General features: G+C 37.3%; 1 protein-coding gene across 1 annotated transcript in view; it reads right to left on the bottom strand.

The window, feature by feature from the left end:
• The window catches only part of LOC146318420 (cadherin-12-like), a 165,611-nt gene that overhangs the window by 27,652 nt on the left and 118,917 nt on the right, over window positions 1–19,042 (bottom strand). Inside the window, exons 9-12 of the mRNA XM_084732514.1 lie at window positions 16,755–16,891; window positions 5,298–5,419; window positions 4,979–5,093; window positions 849–1,100 (exon numbers count right to left, since the gene is read on the bottom strand). Coding sequence (XP_084588640.1) covers window positions 849–1,100; window positions 4,979–5,093; window positions 5,298–5,419; window positions 16,755–16,891 — 626 coding nt within the window. The remainder of the gene's footprint in view (window positions 1–848; window positions 1,101–4,978; window positions 5,094–5,297; window positions 5,420–16,754; window positions 16,892–19,042) is intronic.

The raw sequence follows: 19,042 nt of genomic DNA, 5'->3' as shown, positions 1-19,042 counted from the left end.
TTGTTATAACAATGTACTATTCATTTTGTTAAAACATGAAAAATTTAATGTTATAATATGATGACCTAATATTGTTATAAGGTGAAATGTTTTATGTATTAACATCTAGTTATCTTGTTATAACATGAGACATTTCATGTTATAATGTGATATCTAAATATTGATATAAGATGAAATGTTTTATGTCTATTTATCTTGTTATAATGAGGTATAATGAGGTATTTCATGTTATGACATGATAATTTTTATATTGTTATAACATGACATTATAAGAAAATAAGTCATCACGTTGTTACATCAAAAATAAACACTGTATTGTTATAACAAGAAAAGGTATGTGTTATAATGTTATAAGTGTGTATATGGTAATCATGTGAAATTATCTTGCTGTAACAATAAACATTTTACATTATAACACTGATCTGTTTTTAGTTCTTCTGTATGGCAGCATCCAGTGCAGCAACAGCTGTTTTTCTTTTTGTTCTGTGGACATACAGTCAAAAACAAGTTCTGTGTCCTTTCTATAAAATGATGTTAAGCACTTTACAAACAGACAGTGAAGTGACACAATTTACTAACTATTAGCTAATTATAATGACAAAAGTTGAAGGCTCGTCTGTAGTGTTTGCTTATGTTAATTTAGCAACACAAGGCGGTCAGCGATCAGAAACAAACAATTTTTCACAGTAAATAGATCAAAAAGTAACGCTAATACATTTCACTACAGTAGGAGAAAGAGTCTGTGCTGGACAAAACTGGTCAAACGTCTGATATATTGTGCTGCTTTCAGTCCTGTGAACAGTGATTTGGTGTTTGTTGTAGTTCTAGAAGAAGGAAGACGAGCTTACCGATCAGCAGAGCCACACACAGCAGAATAGCCATCAGAGCTCCGGTGCTGAGGCCCACAGGCAGGAAGATGGCCTCGGCTGAGCAGGTAAGCAGCGAGCCTCCGGCCTCGCAGGAGCACACTCGGATGGTGAGGGTGGCTGTGCTGCTCTGGGCGGGGTAACCGCTGTCTTCAACCACAACGGGAAGAACGTAGAGGTCCTGAAGCCCCCGCTGGAAGCCAGAGCGTCGAGTCACAATGCCAGCTGTGTTATCTGGAAACCAACAGAGGATGACGTTAGATCACAGACAGTGTCCCAGACAGTTCGAAGAACATTGTTAAGGTTAGTGAAGATCATAGTCTGGTTTAATGAAGAAAGTCTGCAGTGACTTGAGACTTGAGTGACTTTTTTTTCAATCTGGAAAATGGAATACATGAACAGAATTTCTAAGACACAAGGTTCTAAGTTGGACCACTTTTTCAGTAGAAAAGTTTTTGTCCCAGAGATCGAAAGTAGGTTGTCAGAAGAGCTTAAGGTCAATGTGTCCTCACTTTTACTTTTTCTTTCTTTTACTGTGCTGTTTCAATGTCAAACTGCCTGTTTCATATCTCCTCAAACTAATGCTTTCCACTAGGGAAACACACTCTCTCTCTCTCTCTCTCTCTCTCTCTTTTTTGTTTTGTTTTCTTTTTTTTCTTTTTTTTTGCATGACGCAGGTTATTTAGATTTCATATCATGCACTCAACAACTGCTGATTGAAATACATGTGCTTAGAAAGTTAGAAGTATTTGATTAATGTCAGCAATTAGCTGAAACACTCAGGAGAATCTATGAAGATAAAAAAGATGGTAACACTTTATTTATAGAGGTTATTATTATTCTTAAGTATTTTTGGGGCACAGACAGCGCTCGAACCCATGGCTGCTGTAAAGGGCTCACAGCCTTGGCACACTCCACCAACTGAGCTACTTGGCCACCATGACACTGTTATAATTGTGACATGACATTTGTCATTCAGTGAGTTATGTTGACATAGTTAAAAGTAATGAAGACAGCATTACCTATCATTGACCTTAAAGTCTGGTTCTCAGCTGTTTTCCTCATATCTCATACCTCATACAGGAAGATCTTTACACTATACTGTCATATGTAGTTGGCCTTGACGTTGGCTGTCACAAGACCATTATAACTGAGTCATGATTATTTTCCTTGACCTCAACTAAAGTGGATTCTTCATTAAATGTTATAAAGCCAGTTTGACAACAGGGACTACATTACATAGGTGATTTACTCAGATTCCTGATGGACAGACTTGTTGTTACAACTGCCTGCTGCTAACTGCAGCTGTGGCATCCTGTTTTAAAGAAAAACATGTAAATATGCAGAATTAAATAGCCTCCGAGACCCAATGAGGGAATACATCAACTAGAGGGCACCCCCAAAAAAGAAGAAGAAGAGTCAAACATAGACAGCATCATAGACAGCGTCATAGACAGCGTCATAGACAGCGTCATAGACAGCGACAACTCCCGCCTGCGGCCCATTTGCTACTGGTCATTTCCTCTCTCTATACCCCCTTTCCTGTAAGATCTTCAGCTATCCCTACTAAATAAAAGCAAAAGATAATCTGAAAAACAGATTATGGGCAGATGGCTCTGTCTGAGTCCCTTATCACCTAGTCATTTCTACTGAATATGATAAAACTGTACTCTCTCCAAACTAGTTGCTTAGATCTGGAAACATTGTGACATCCCTACAATAAAAACTGACAAAGGAAACACAAGAGGATTAAATTAAAAAAGTGATACCTTTAAGGTGCTGCCCAAAGCACAGATTTTTTTAGCGATTCTAACAGGTCTGATGTCACTGATATGACGTTTTTTTTTTTTTTTTATTTCTTCTTACACTTGTCTTCAGGAAACATCAGACTTGTCAAGCAACATGCTGTGTGAAAATCTTCTATTACTGGAACAATTTATGTGCAGTGAGTTTATTTTTGCTTTGACTAATGTGAGCTTTGTTGCAAACATCCCACACGAACAGTTTGACAACAGACAGCTACAGATCAGTCATACAAACCATTCTGCTCCTTTTATGGCAGCGATCGTGTGGTACACTTCTTGTTACACAACACACAGGAGCCTGTATGATGGCTTTAATATTTCATGGTGGACTAAAAAGAGGATGTGCAGCTTATATACAGTAAAGAGCACACTATTTTATCTTTCAAACTACATATTTAGATACATTTTAGTGTGTTTGTGTATGTGTGTGTGTGTGTGTGTGTCTGTGTGTGTCAGAAAAGATCCATTCTCCCCTCGCTGGACAGAGATGTAGCTTGACAAGGTAGAGACCATTAAGGCACCTTGTTCCTGTTATACACACACACACACACACACACACACGCGCGCTCCAGTTCCCCTCGGTGGCTGTAGGCCTGTGTGTCTGACTCGATCAGATGTGAAGCTGACTGTGTAGGTACAAACATACAAGAATCCAACAATGCTTGCTGGTGAGGTGTTGCAGTGGGACGCAGGAAATGTCAGGGGAAGATCTGAACAAGCCGATCATCCCACAGAAACACTACGAGACAACAGAGGCAGACACGCTGCAGACAAAAGATGTTAAATAGCAGTGTTTTCTTTGTTTTCAGAAAAACAGATTGTTGCCAAATGATGAAAACCTAGAAAAAGCAGGGCTAAGCATCATTTCTCTGAGCTACCTATGGTTTAGAAAGCACTTACATTAAAATGATATAACAGATGCACAGTGTGTCAAGATGGGTAATGTGAAGTTTGCCTTTCTTCCCATTACAAAGGAAGTTCTTCAAGGTTCAGTGTCACTTCACTGTGTAATTATAATTTTCATCTTTACACTGATGATGCTGTCTTCTGTACCTGTGCAGACTCTATTCAGGCTGCCACCCTGATTCTATAACCAGCATTTAACCTTATCTAGAAACATCTTCATAGCACAAATTGATCCTAATACGAGCTCTGAGTTATACATGGTTTAAAAAGTGCTCAGGTAAAATGATTTAACAGGTGCACAGTGTGTCAAAATCAGTAATGCCCAGTCCTCCACTCTCCCTGTTACAAAGGGAGTTCTTCAAGGTTCAGTCCTTGGGCCAGTTTTATTCACCATTTATATAAATCATATCACCTCTTCACTGTATAATTGGAATTTTCATCTTTATGCTGATGACAATGTCCTTTTTTCCTGTGAGGACTATTCATGCTGCCACCCTGAATCTTCAGCTACTGAGCTCTGAGCCATGTATGTTTTAAGAGGTGCTAACCTCATCCAAAAACTCTCCAAAATGACTTAAAATTGATTTTAACTATTATATCTGGATTTTTTTGATCAATAATAATCTTTCTTTTAAAGTCCATGTTGACACAAAAAGAATTGTTGGAGCTGTGTTCCTTTCTGTTTGTGAGAGAGATCAGCCTTTGTATTTATTTATTTATTCATAGAGCAGTTTTACAAAAACTCTCCCCATATCTCTGAACCTTGCTTTATTGGTAGCCATTGGACACATTCACAGACTTGGCTTGCCTTGCAGGTCCTACAAAATCATGCATATAGTTAGGAAAATCACTGAGACAATTCCAGGCTTTAAATGCAAAGTTTGCTATTGCTTTAAACATTTAAATTGCTCTGGTTATTTATTTATCCATGTGTCTCACCAATTTCTGCACCTTACCTGTTAACATAGTTAATTTTATCTTGTTTTAGCCATCTATCCCTCTTTATTGCCACCTCCAAGCCTGATGCTCTGATGTTGTGTTTTCTAATTGTATGTCTGCACCTAAGCACCACTGTAAATAAGGTTTTTCCCTCATTGGGAAAGGATTTAAATAAATTAATTAATTAAATGAAATAAATTACAAAAAACTCACAACCCACATAGTATAAAAAGTTTGGGGTGGATTGGTGGGTAAAACACAGGACTTTCACATGTGAGAACATGGTTTAAGTTTCATGTTTTGCAAATAGTCAACATTGATTGTATTTATTTCAACCCAAACCACAATGTTGCCATATTGTCACTTTTTTGCATTATTATTATAAAAATAGTGATCATAGCCACTTCAAAGACATCACAATACACTAAAACCATTTGTAATCATCTTTCATCTTCTACTTACTTCCAAAATCTCGAACAGTGAAGTTCCTGTTGCGAAGCTCTTTGGGGGACTTGAAGAAAAACCTCTGGCCAACAGGAGGAAGGTCATTGTCCACGGCGCTGACCATCTGGATCACCTGCAGGGAGCAAACAGAGAGAGAATCGACTCAGCGCACAGAATCAGAAAACCCTAGGTAGAATATATAAATCAACTGTATGCAACCACCCTTTAATTATACCCATTCTTTACCTGAACGATATTTGAACTATTTGCATTGATCCTGGGATGTGTATGACTATACAATCAGCAGATCATTTTGAGCAGATAGAGTTGAGTTTACCTGTCCAACTCTGGAGTTTTCACAGACAAAGGTATCTGAAGGAACGGCGAGCTCAGGAGGGAACTCGTTCACGTCCAGGACATTGACTGTCACTGACACTCTGGTGGACAGCAGAGGCTTGTCTGTAAGAGTCAACATGAAGTCATAGATGACTATACACGTACATACAGTACATGACACAGCATATGCAGATCCTGGCCAGGCAATGGATGATGAAGCATCTACTGCAATGCCACCACAGCTTCCATATGCAACCAGCTAAGATTTTCAAAGTTCTGCCATCATTAACATGACCCCCGGAGGAGAAGAAAAGTGAGAAGCCCGCTGTCAATGGTCGTATTGTGAGGATTAGTGCAGTGAGTTTTTGAGTTATGGTCAAAAAGGTGTTTGGTGTGGTCATCGTGACCTTGGACCTTCAACCTTTGACCACTAAAATCTAATCAGCTGATCCTTCAGTGATCATTTGTGTCAAGTTTGAAGAAATTCCCTCAAGGTGTTCTTGAAATTTTGATGACCTTAAAACATAATGCCACAGCTGTCACTGGCATGAAGGCACACAGATGTTACAAAGGTTTCACAGAGGTCTTTCAGCATAAGGTCACAAGTTGATCTGTCCAGTAGAATGCAAGATTAGCTGTGGACAAGCTGCAGGTCTGTTGATTAACGCATGCACTCACGCACACAAGCAATCACTGGATCTCCTCCCGCTGGCTTGTGCATGGTGGGGATAATGATGGCAACAGTGTTCACCATGTACAGTAAGTCATGAAGGCAGAGGGAAACTGACAGTCTACAGTTTTAACAAAAACGTCCAGCCCGTTCTACACCTGCACCCTTGTAAGATCATTTCTGGATGCACCCCTCTAGTGTATATATTATGATGTGCCATCAGAGTCAGGTGACATAGCACAAAGAGCGAGAGTAGGGATGGTGTGGTGCATGGATGGGTCACACAAACACAGAACCTCTACCCAGGAGACAGGTTTGTGTCCCATCTGAAACCAAAGGTCAACGCTGATGTCTTTTAAACTTACGTTATATTTGTACGTCATGTTACATACACAAGTTATGATGCGTAGGTTATATAGTTTGCCTCTGAACCTCACCCTGTGTACACAATGTGCGTCTGCTGACGTACTTATTTTAACTTGCACATGCAAAAACCGACACCGGAGGGGTACCTACAGCATCATAGTTTGAAACATAGGGCCACTGTAAGCGCTGGACTACTACCCACCCCGACATACACACACAAACTTTACACCTGCACTGTACTATTACTTAAAATGAATGCTGAATTTTTACTGAATGAGTGTCTGTTTATGACTTGTAAGATATCATTAATAATCTCATAGAAGGCATTGATGTTTATAATGGTTTAAATGAGCAAAATGTTAATGGAGTTTTTCAGGCAGCTCTGTTATTTCAGAGCAGTTGGCTTTTGTTTTAGCTGATAATACGTACATACGATACATACAATTTTAAATAAAAGCATTGCGTCATATTGCTTCTTGCATCTAATTCAGTGTATTTCATTTCTCTTAATCTTTAGGAATACCACTCATATTCAGTATCTAACACACTGTGATCATTGAATGCACCAAACATTTATTCACATTGGCATTTTGAATGCTTCAGCTTCTTGTTTGTGCATGTTGTGTTGACTGAATTAAATGTTGTGTACAGTATTATTGTGTGGTCACAATAATACTTTACAGCAACACAAGTCTCCAACTCGCTCTGGACTTCAACAGTGAATGGTTTGCCAAAGTTGCCATATCAGTTTAAAGAGAGATCATTTCATTCTTTTTGATGATATTTGATGCTTTCTGGCAGTTCACTTGCTCAGATTATGTTTAGTTATTTATTAGATGAACTATAAACATGCTGTGTAACTTTCAAAATATGATTTTTTTTCCTCTTTTCTCCACAGATGGACACGCTTGAAGTTGTGAGTGTCCAGTCAAGAAGAAAGTCATGTTTTTATTTGAAATTCTCAACAAGAGGTCTTTTTCAGTTTTTCATCAAGTGAAATGAGATCAAATTGCACAGCAGGTACAGTCTGATGCAATGGCAGTTAGATATTTAAAACCATTAAACATTAAAATGGATGGCAAATGTCTACATATATGCACAGAAAAATATTTCAAACTGTATTCCTCTGGATCTGTGCAAGCCTGTACCCTGGTTGATGGCACATATCTTTATTCATTGACATTTCTTCCTCTGTCCTTGGAGTTTCTGGCAGGCCTTGACGCCCTGGAGGGTTTTTGTGTCATTCACCCGGAGTGGAACACGGTGGGGGGATTCAGCCTCTTGGTCACAGGTTGGTTCATTCTACAAAGCTCATCTTTTGACATGTTTGCGCTTCTGTTTTTCAGCTGTAAATGATTAAGGAGAGGTGTCAGTCTCTGATACACACTCTGAATTTCACAGTGTGCTGTTGTTGCTCCTGTGTGCTACACAGAGCATCTGAATTCGCCCCGGGCCTCTCTGTCTCTGAGGCAACAAACATGGGGGTCTTGGCTTTGTTCTCAAATTCTTGTACCTCGCCAACCACTCATCTATGCGAGTACCAGATGGTAAGTAACCCAATATATCTAGATTTGATTGCACAGATTGTGACACACTGCTCCAAACAAACATCCAAACTCGAGCGTCGGCCAATGTGATTTTATATATTCTCTCTCCAGATTGGGAGCATCATAGAGATTCTGAGCAGACCAGCTGACCACCTCCTCCGAACTGGCAATTACCTCCAGAAATTCTTCAGTGTAAACTGGCAGTGGGACAACATAAAATGACTGAAGGTCATTTAATGTTTTTCTGTTTTTATCTTTTGTATAATCAAAAAAATGAACCAAACATACTCAGGTTGTACAGGAGTGTATTTAAATTAATGAAGCCTGTTATTTGCATTTGCTGAGCTGAATGAACATTTGGATAATAAAATGTGCTTAATTAAGATAAATTAATGTACTTCAGTTAGTGCATAGTCTTTATAATAATTATTTTTTATACCACAATTGGTTAAACAAAGAGTATCTCAATTAGTGTGAAAGAAATCTGGCAACACAGACCTTGAGACAATTCTGAATACACTAAAACCTACTGGAAAATAATATTTTAAATTTAAGAAAAATAAATAAATAAATTTTTGAAATGCAAATTTCTCACGTCTCTATAGTTAACCCTCTACATCAATTATTGTCACATTTTTGTCATAAGATAGACAAAGTATTCATAATATGATGGAATTTTCAAAAAAATATATATTTTTTAGGGTTACCTCAAATGGTAAGGAATGAAAAAAGTTGCCTCACCAGTTTAAAATTGATGCCATTTGACACTGAAAAAGATTTTATATTGAAAAATGAACTCTTCAGAAGTTAGTTTGTCTGGACCTTCAGGCAACATTGTACCATTGTAGAACAATCTGAATGTGTTAAAAAGTGTCAGAATATTTCATTGAGCTTACTTAACAATAATCCATCAAACCAAACTATCAGAACCTTCTTAAAAACAAGACACCGAGTCACATTTCAGTGTTTGATCATTTGTGTTACATTTAAATGCTTGTTTTCCTGGTGTGTGTCTTTCCTGACAGACAGGATGTTGTTGTGTTGCTGCTGTCTTTGGCTCACTGCTTATTAGTCAAAATAAAATAAAATACTTATTTTTTTAAACCCTGTCTGAAGTTAGTTGAACAGAATTTAAAGCTAAATACACAAAACCAGAAATGTCATGGTGGGAATCCACAATGGAGCATTGTAGCCTTTAGGCAACATTTACATTTTAATGACTTTCCATGACATGATTACTAAATATAATACATTAAACAATTTAAAATAAATCTTTACTTATCTATTGATGTGAATCCAATTTTTCCAGATTGTAAAATAACAGAAAAGACATTTTGTGGAGAGAGATGATGGAGCTGAAGTATGTGAGGAAGACTGCAAAAAAAGGACTCAGCATGACCTCCAGAGAGTCATGTGACAAATTAAACACTGCTATTAGTTTCTTCAGGGTCCTGCCTCTTAAAGTATTGCACTATAATTAAGGATGTATTGTGAGAGTGTAAAGGGACAAGAATGGTTATATTACAAAGAGGCAACACTGTACCATAGAGCGTTAAATGTCTTTGACAAGTTTATATGTTCGGCCTTCTTTAAGGCCTGAGTACCACTTTAAACAATGTAAAAGACCAGCAACACACATTTAGCTTCTGTCTCACATCCAGTGGGGAAACGTACCTAAGTACATTTATTTAAGTACTGTACTTAAGTACAAACTTGAGGTATTTGCACTTTTTACTCCACTACATTTGTCTGACAACTATAGTAAATTACTGCGAGCACTTTACTGCTCAATTCTTGACTTTGACTTTTCATACTTTAACAGGCTTGGGAAGTAACAGATTACATGTAACAGGATTATGTAATCTGGATACAAAACAGGTGACTCTATTCCATTAAAGTTAAAAAAAAAGACATATCAGGTTACAGTTACATTTAGTAAAAATTGGGATTTTTAGAAGTATTACAGTTTTAAAATACCATACATGGTACACACACTGCTGCCGATTCATTATCATGCACAGAAAAAGCTTCACTGGGTGTAATTTTTTGGGGGGCTTTAAATTACTCAATCAATCAACTATTCAATTAATCTGTATCTATTTTGATAATATATTAATTATTTTGATTCATTTTTTTAAATTAAAAAAAAAATGCTCTGATTACCACCTCTTAAATGTGAATATTTTATTTATTTCTCTCTGACAGTAAAACAACATTTGAGGATGTCATCTTGGACTTTGGGAAACACTGATTTACATTATTCATAACTTTCTGACATTTTATGGACCAAAAAACAAACTGATTAATGGAGAAAATGGATAATCAAAGTTGAAAAATATTTCCAAAGTGACAAGACTGTGACAGAATTAATTAATTGATTAATTAATTAATTAATTTATTTTATTTTATTTTATTTTTTGTAATTTTTAATTTAAAAAAATCCAAAGTCTCTGATTTCAGTTCCTTAAATGTAAATTAAAGTAAATTTTCTGGTATTTTTCATCATTTTCTGACATTTTACAGACTAAACAACTAATAGATTAATTGAGAAAAAGATCAACTGATTAATCAATGATGAAAATAATCATTAGTTGCAGTGTTAAAAACACTACATCAGGCTAAACCAACCTTTTCTGGCACCCCCCCCGCCCCCCCCCCCCCTTTAGGAGCCAAAAAAAATTTGCACCCCACCTATCTCTCAATTTTTTATCAGTCATTAACAATAATTGGGGATGGAATACATAAACATAAACATATAAACAAAGGATTCAAATGTTACATTTTAGTGAAACAAACGTTATCAGGATAGAATCACCAAATTCTTATTTGTGGATTCCTCCTATATAGACCATATTCATTCAACTTTGTTTTATTCTTTATGTCTCTCCTGGTCTGATCCAGTCTAATCCAAAAGTAACCAACCAGTATTTATTTCCATTTGTATATGAATTGAAAGTTTAAACATGTCCAAAATGAAATAAACTAACAGTAAATAAAGAAAGAAATGTGATTCTCCATTTCTTCTTTAGTCACTTGCAGACCCACCTGAGCTAAATGAAATAAGTAGCACATCATCTTAAATGACATTATTTAGTTCAACCCAAATGCTGCTGCTGTTCTGTCCTGTTGGAGCATCTGTTTTGGCCACTAGATGGAGCCAGACACTCACCAATCCTTCATTTGATCCCTGGCTGATTGTGGGATTTTAACTTCCACTCAAACACCTGTCAGATAATCCGCTCCAATCAGTTTGGATCATCCCGCTGTCATTTCACTTAAAACAAACTCTTGTGTTTGTCTCTGTGACTGAGTGCGTGGGAGGAGTCGCAGGATTTATATTGTTGCTCTGTCTGATGCTTGGCAGATTTGTGACTCTGCAGCCCTTTGCCTCCTCAAGAAGCTTACGGGAGGAAATCATATGGCGCTCACACAGTCTGCACTATTTAAGCTGCTTGCTCACATTTACTAAATTTAGTTTCCAGTGCACAGTCACTACAGCTGCTGCTGCTGCTGAACTCCCACCAAACATGCAAAGGAAGGGGCACAGAGATAAGCAACTCAAGCTTCCCTTGAGAATTTAAAAATTATTAGTATTAGTATTAGAATATGAGGCTAAAACCTGTTTACTGCAAATCATGTTTCTCACTTAATCTGCTGATAAAGGTCATGTAGTATGATCAAAAGCTTCTGCTACTGAATGAGCACTGAGACTGTTTGTTTTTTGCTTTTTCCATGTTAAAGAATTAACTTTGAATCATATATTTTAAAGCTATGATTATATGAAGTGGGGTTGTGTGAGGTACTTATCCACTCAGTGTATTACGTACAGTAGATGGGGGCTGACACACACCCTGTGTAGGAGGCTAAGAAATGTACTGCTGTGGATGGGGTCAACAGCAAAATGTATTTTAGCCACCTAAAAAAGTCAATGTAAAAAAAACTCAGTTTAAGAGTATGCTATACTCAGAATTCAGGAAATCTGTAAGTATACGTTTCTTCTAGTTAAACAGCCTGCATTTATGTAATGCTGTTTATCTAAATCGCTGTATAATTTGCCTCTCATTCAGACACACACACACACACACACAGTTGCACACCATTGGCAGCACCCACGCAAGGCATCAAACTGCCAACCCTATGATTAGTGGACGGCCCCCTCCACCTGCTGAGCCACAGCTGCCCTGTTAGTTGAGGAACTTGACTTACAAACACATTAGTCGCTTTTAAAATAAGCCAGAATCACATTTTGAAGATGGCGGGGCAAACAGCCCGAGATGGACGTCCTCTGTGAATGCAGAAACGGTTGTGGTATAACTAAACAATTGATAACTTAAACTCATAAGACTGGCAGGAGAGTAAAGTCCAAAATTTTCTTCTAAACTTCAAAGTCTGGACTTGTTCTCCTTCCCTACAGGCAGGAGCACTCGCAGGGAAATCATGCTGTGGGATGACCAGCTCAAGAGAAAAGCAATGAATATAAATAGCAGCATGGACACGGTATCAAAGCAGTCAGATAGACCTGTATCCATTCTTATATTTCACACTAAGACACTTATTTAAACAGCCTCTGATGTAGTGATCCAGCTTCATGTGGTGGCAGTGTCTGACTTTACATATGTTTGGTTAAACACAATCAATTTTTGTGTTGATCATTCTGTTTGGTATTGATTTTCTTCATCCATTAATTGACCCAATACCATTAAATAAATATTTTAACATATTTTTATTATTTATTATTATATTTATAACACGTTGATGACAAAGCCGAGTCATCTAGATCTCATTGATTCAACTAGTTTTACACAGCATGTTGGTTTACCTACTCATCTCTATGGACACATGATCAACAAATGAACTGCTCATAATAATAATAATAATAATAATAATAATAATAACAATAATAATAATAATAATAATAATACAGTGCTTTTCAAAACAAGTTACTAAACACTTAACATAAAATTATAAAGGGATAATAGAGCACAGTGAAGTCCTTAAAACAACAGTATAGTCAATAAAAATGAAGGTAATGCTTCAGTTTCCAAGTTCCATAATTTCATGGCAACAAGGAGGTAATTACCTAGTAATATATTTGAAATTTCATTGGAATTTCCCACAAATTTCATTGTTAAGTATGTGATAATTAGCAAGTAGCATTTTCATGTAGTTTGTGGTAATTACAAAGCAACATATTTGGATATTTTGTTGGAATTGCCCACAAATTACCTCCGATTTATTGAAAATTACCCCAACATTATCTAATTATTACATTCCAGTATTTCTAAATAAGCAAATGGTAATTATAGATTGTAATTAGACATTTCAAATATGTTGCTTTGTATTTACCACTAACTACATGACAGTGGTACTTGCTAATTATCGAATACTTATCCATGAAATTTGAGGGTAATTTCTAAGACATTTCAAATATATTACTTGGTAATTACGACCTATTTACCATGACATGATGGGACCTGGAAATTGAAACATTACCAAAATAAACAATAAAATAAATAAAATAAAAATCAATAAAATAAACAGTAAAATCAATAAAAAGCAAGTGAGTTTTTAAAAGTCATTCCACAATTAAGGGGCCCGAATGGCATAGGTTTGGTGACTTTTAGTTTTAAGGTTTGACCAAAGAATGTACAGGGATGACCTACCAAAAGATCTCAGGTCGCACTACGAGCCTTAAAAGTGATTATTAAAATTTAAAAATCTATTCTGAGACGGACTGGGAGACAATGAGGTGATTTGAAAATCTGTGTGATGTGTTCTCTCCTGATGGACCTGGTTATGAGTCTGGCTGTGGCATTTTGAATCATCTGACATTTCCTGAGGTTTTGTTTTGTTTGTGAGGCAGGAGAAGAGTGCATTGCAGTAATCTAACCAGGATGAGATGAATGCATGAATTACTGTTTTAAAGTTCTTCGTAGATAAAAATGACCGGATGTTTTTAGGTTTTTCTGAGCTGGAAAAAGCATGATTGAACTGAATGTATATGCTGGTTGAAATTGAGGTGGTTAACAAAGATGATACTGAGATTTCTGCAGGAGTTAGTAATGTTTGATGAGAGAATCTGGGCCTGTGATCATAATTTTACATTTTTCTGAGTTTAACGATTTGAAAATTTGATGCCATCCAGTAATTAATGTCTGCAATGCATGTGAAGGTTGCATGGTGTAATTAGTGTCATAGAAGAGATATAGTTGTGTGTCATCAGCATAGAGATAGTAACTGATATTGTGTTTTATAATGATATGACCAAGTGGTAGCATATGGAAAATAGTAAGGGCCCAAGAACTGAACCCTGTGGAACTCATTATTTCAGTGGCACTGGAGCTGATTGATAATCCCCAATTTCTACACAGAATGACCCTCCAGATAAATAAGAATAAAACCACTCTGAAGCCAAACCTGAGATGCCCACCCAGTTTTTAAGACATTCAATTCAAAGTCTATGATCAACAGCGTCAGAAGACTGATCCAACAGGAGTTAATCAGTGTGTTGACCGCAGCCAGCTGCTAAAAGAAGAGCATTTAAACCCCTCAGGGTTGCAGTGTCTGTGCTATCACCTGCCCTAAAACCACACTAAAGACCATTACTATTCATTTAAGAAGGTATCTGCTGCAACAACATTTTCTAGGACCTTTGCAAGGAATGTCAGTTTTGAGATTGGCTGGAAATTACTGACAATGTCTGGGCCCAGCGTAGGATTTTTAAGGAGGGGTTGTGCTACTGTTGTCCACTCATTTCTCTGTGGCACAACCCCAGCTGACCTTAGCATGATGTGATGAACAGTTGTTGCGAGATCTGTCAGCTAAATATGATCTAAACCAGGCGAGAGCAGAGCAGAGTGAAACCACTATAACTTTTTAGATGAGCTAATGGAATGTGGTGATCAATTGTGTCGAATGCTGTGCTGAGGTCCATGTTGAAATGGAGCCAGAGTCTGAGGCGAGTAGTAAATCATTTACCTCTTTTATCAGAGCCGTTTCTGTGCTGTGGAATTTTCTAAAACCAGATTGATGAGCATCATACAGATCACTGGATGACAGGTGATATATGAGCTGCTGAGACACTGCTTTTTTCCAAGGAGTTTCAAAAATGGCAGACTAGTGATTGACCTGTAGTTGCTGATCAAATTGGGGTCCAGGTTATTCTGCCTGGCCTGATAACCCCTGTTTTAAAAGATAGGCATAAGTCCACTAATATTAGAGCTAGTCCAGACAGTGTTTCAAGGGAGATTCTCAAAGTGGCTGAGTTTGCAAAAATCAAAATGAAAGGAATGTGTCCTGGTTGAAATGGAGAAGGAGGAGGATATCGTTTTTCTGGTTTCATCAACTTTAGCAGTGAAGAACTCTATGAAGTCAGTTGCATTAAAGGAGGAACTATAAAGGGCCGTTTATGAGTGAGTTTTGTATCAAAAAGAAATTTGGGGTTAAATGTTTTTGTTTGTCACGCTAATGATATTTTATCAGCTAACCCGAACTAGTGTGTTTTTGCTAAATCTGAAATAAAATAATGATTTATAAGATCAACTGACATGCTAAAGACAATAAGCATAAAGTTTTACTGTCCTCAAATTGAAACAAATATGTAACAAAAGAAGAATGCAAGTTTGAAGAAATGTAATATACTTAATGTTTGAGATATGATGGGAAAAGGAACAGAAATATACAACAGCAATTCCAAAAACTTTGGGACGATGAGTAAAATGTAAATAAAAACAGAATGCAATGATTTGCAAAACATTTTAGATATTCTCTATGTTTAATTTAATACAGTAAAAAGACAAGACATAATTCTCTAGGCTCATGCTCATCTGAGATGGAATAATACAAAGTGAAAAAAAAGTGTGTTGTGGTCTGACAGGTCCACATTTCAGACTTTCATAAATCATGGACATCATGTCCACTGGGCTAAAGAGGAAAAGGACCGTCCAGATTGTTACCAGGACTAACTTTAAAAGACAGCAGCTGTGATGGTATGGGGGTGTGTTAGTGCACATGGCATCATGGGCAACTTAATGCTAACAGGTTTTGGAGCAACATATGCTGCCATCCAGACGATGTCTTTTTCAGAGACATCCCTGCTTATTTCAGCAAGACAATGCTTAGACACATTGTGGACGTGTTCCAACAGTGTGTCTTTGTAGTAAAAGAGTTCAGGTACTAGACTGACCTGCCTGCAGTCCAGACCTGTCTCCCATTGAAAATGTGTGGTGCATTAGGAAGCACAAAATACAACAACAGAGACCCTGCACTGTTGAAAGTGTGTCAAAAGAAAAGTTGATGTATCACAGTGGTAAACATGCTCTGGTCCCAAAGTTTTTGGAACATGTTGCAGCCATCAAATTCAGAATGAGTGTATATTTACAAAAAAACAATAATGTTAATTGGTTTGAACATTAAATATCATGACTGTGCATTGTATTCAACTAAATATTACCTGGAAAGTTTTTGCAAATCATTGCATTCTGTTTTATTCACAGTGGGGTTGTAGTAAAGCCTGCTTAGTGTTCCACTGTAGATTTAATTGAATAAAATCTCATATTTAGTTTATCTAGACAGAAACTGAAACAATTCAGATGTCTTAACATGACTAAAACGAAATTCCATTTTGGCTCAAAGACTTTGAATAAAATTAAATCAGGATCTGATGTCTGACATTGCATTGCACCAACATTGGTGGACAATTTCAGCTGCATGCAGGAAAGTCACGCTCTAACAATTAAAACTGATAGGTAATTAGAATGTCAATACATTGGATGGTTATTGCTGACAAAATGCCACCATCAACAGTATCATGATCGACATAATCACCATGTAGCTGTGTCTCAGATGGAGGGTGTTTCCAGTGTGGACTACTTACTGACTTTGGTTGCCACCACAGTGATATTGTGCTGAACAGCTGTCTCTCTGTCCAGGTATTCATTAGTGGAAATGGTTCCTTCCACTGTGTCAATATCAAAACAGCTGTCAGCCTCTGTGTGCCATTCCAGCGAGTACCTGCAGAGATAAAAGCAGTTCACATGAGTTCACCTGAGAGGGAGACAAGTTACAGCGGTGGGCCGGGTGCTCTGTCATCAAAGGACCCCGGTTTGCAAAACGCTCTCACTCCTGTGGCGGGGCACAGAGAAGAAAACTTTTGTCACAGGAGAACCCATTAAAAACAGCAAAGTGCTAGTTTTGCTGTTCTTAAGCACCGAAGTAGCAAAGCAGTTTGGTGTTTGGAGGTTCATTTTGAGACTCCAAATAACTATGAACCAATCAAATCTACACAAGTACAGCTGTATTTGTTTTTAAACCAGAACAAATGTGACAACGCACAACAAGATTGTTCCAAAAATAGCTAAACATATGTTTTCTACCTTGGCTGCCTTTTTGTTTCAGGTCTGGTTAAGTTTAGGCAAGTACAACCACCTGGTGATAGTGCCAAATGTTACCACTTAGGTGTCACATGTGATTCACCTGATCCCAAGTGGAAAATAATGAAACATTGTGAATAATAGTGGCGTTACAAGTTTATGATGTATTATAGAAAAAGACAGGGCTTTGCTGCACAGCCTCACCGCCAATTTCTCCTAGTGGCCACTGGCAGTACTGCAGTGAAAAATCCCCACCAGCCCAGGAAGTATTTTCCCCTGTTGGCCACCAATCTGAATGACATGTCTCATACTGTAAACATCAGTTGATGAATGAATTTTGATGCATGGAATTTTTATATTTGTAAAACTTTCCTCGAGCCAAAAAAGCAATTTAAAAATCTGTTACATCATCACAATGTAAAGTCTGTGGGCCGAGAGGGAACTAACGGGCAATGGTACTGCACATATTCAGTGGTCCATGTAACCAGGAAGTAAACCCAGATGATAGAAAACTATTTTGGCTTACGCACCAGGCAATAAACTCTGACTGGACTGAATGGGTGCCATCTTTGCATTCACTCTCTAGGTCGATGAGTTTTCCACCGCATGTTTCTGGAAATGTTCCACAATGAAATCCACATTAAGAAATGAAAGGTTTCTGTCCAGCAAAAGGCTGATGGGATTTTAATTTGAAACAGATACAGGACTTACTACTTACTTACTAGTGTAATACAGTAATTTTAACAGATCGAAACATGGAGGTACTCACAAACTATAGCTGACTAGATAATTTGCTAGTCCCTAACATGGCAAATACATAAGAAAAGCATGATGGTAGTCAGGGACAGTGTTATATTAGAGTTATATTGAAAAGAGAAAATTGTGTGAGCTTTATTTATTAACTTTTCAGTAATAAATTTCACAAACTGCTGTGATACTCTGCTATGTGGGCTGCAAACAACATTGACTGTATTGTGGCAACCGCCCACATTTCCCATCATACCTACTAGTGCTGGACTGAGTGGTTTCTTAAGTTTAGTGTTTAATGTTCCAAAATGCAAAAGTTTCTTTTTTGTTAGTGTTTGTATGTGTCTGTTCAGAACATGGTGATTTGTGTTGGTAATTGTTGTGCTAGTTTATAGTTTTAAAGGAGCGACATGTAGCAATTGCACATGCAAAAATGAGTGCATAAGTCCAAATAGCGAGCTGGAGCCAAAGATTGTATTTTACATAGGTTGAAATCCTGTTTAATATACGATCTAAGATTGAAGTGGGTTGTCTTCCCCCGCCCTCTCCTCCCCAGGCAGGCTGCAGCAGCTCTGTAGGAGTACAGGATGCACGCAGCCTCATAAAATGACGATAACAAGCGAGGACGAGTCCTCCACTGTAAGTTGATCAACTGTTCATAACTGTCATTTCTCTGTCAATGTAAAGCTAAGCCTGTTATCCTGAAAACAAAAGCCCACTGCTCTGAAATCACACACTCTGGATGATGAGTTCAGTGGCTCTCTCTCACTGCCTGCCAAACTCCATTAACATTTTGCTCCATTTAACAGTTATGAACATCTGCACCTTCTACAAGATTACTGATGATTTCTTACAACTCGCAAACAGATAATTACTAGTGCTGTCAGGCGATTAAAAAAATTAATCTAATTAATTACAGGATTTGTAATTAATTAATCTAATTAATCGCATTTTAATCTCATATCTGCTAAAGGTCCCCAAATAAATAATTTGAATTCTAGGACATTACAAAATTGTAGTGCATGACTAATCAATTGAATACACA

The sequence above is a fragment of the Lutjanus erythropterus genome, chromosome 12 (assembly GCF_056507025.1).
Source record: "Lutjanus erythropterus isolate fLutEry1 chromosome 12, fLutEry1.hap2, whole genome shotgun sequence".
Taxonomy (NCBI): domain Eukaryota; kingdom Metazoa; phylum Chordata; class Actinopteri; order Lutjaniformes; family Lutjanidae; genus Lutjanus; species Lutjanus erythropterus.
The sequence above is the reverse complement of the archived record's forward strand: the minus strand, read 5'-3'. Positions and strand labels throughout refer to the sequence as shown.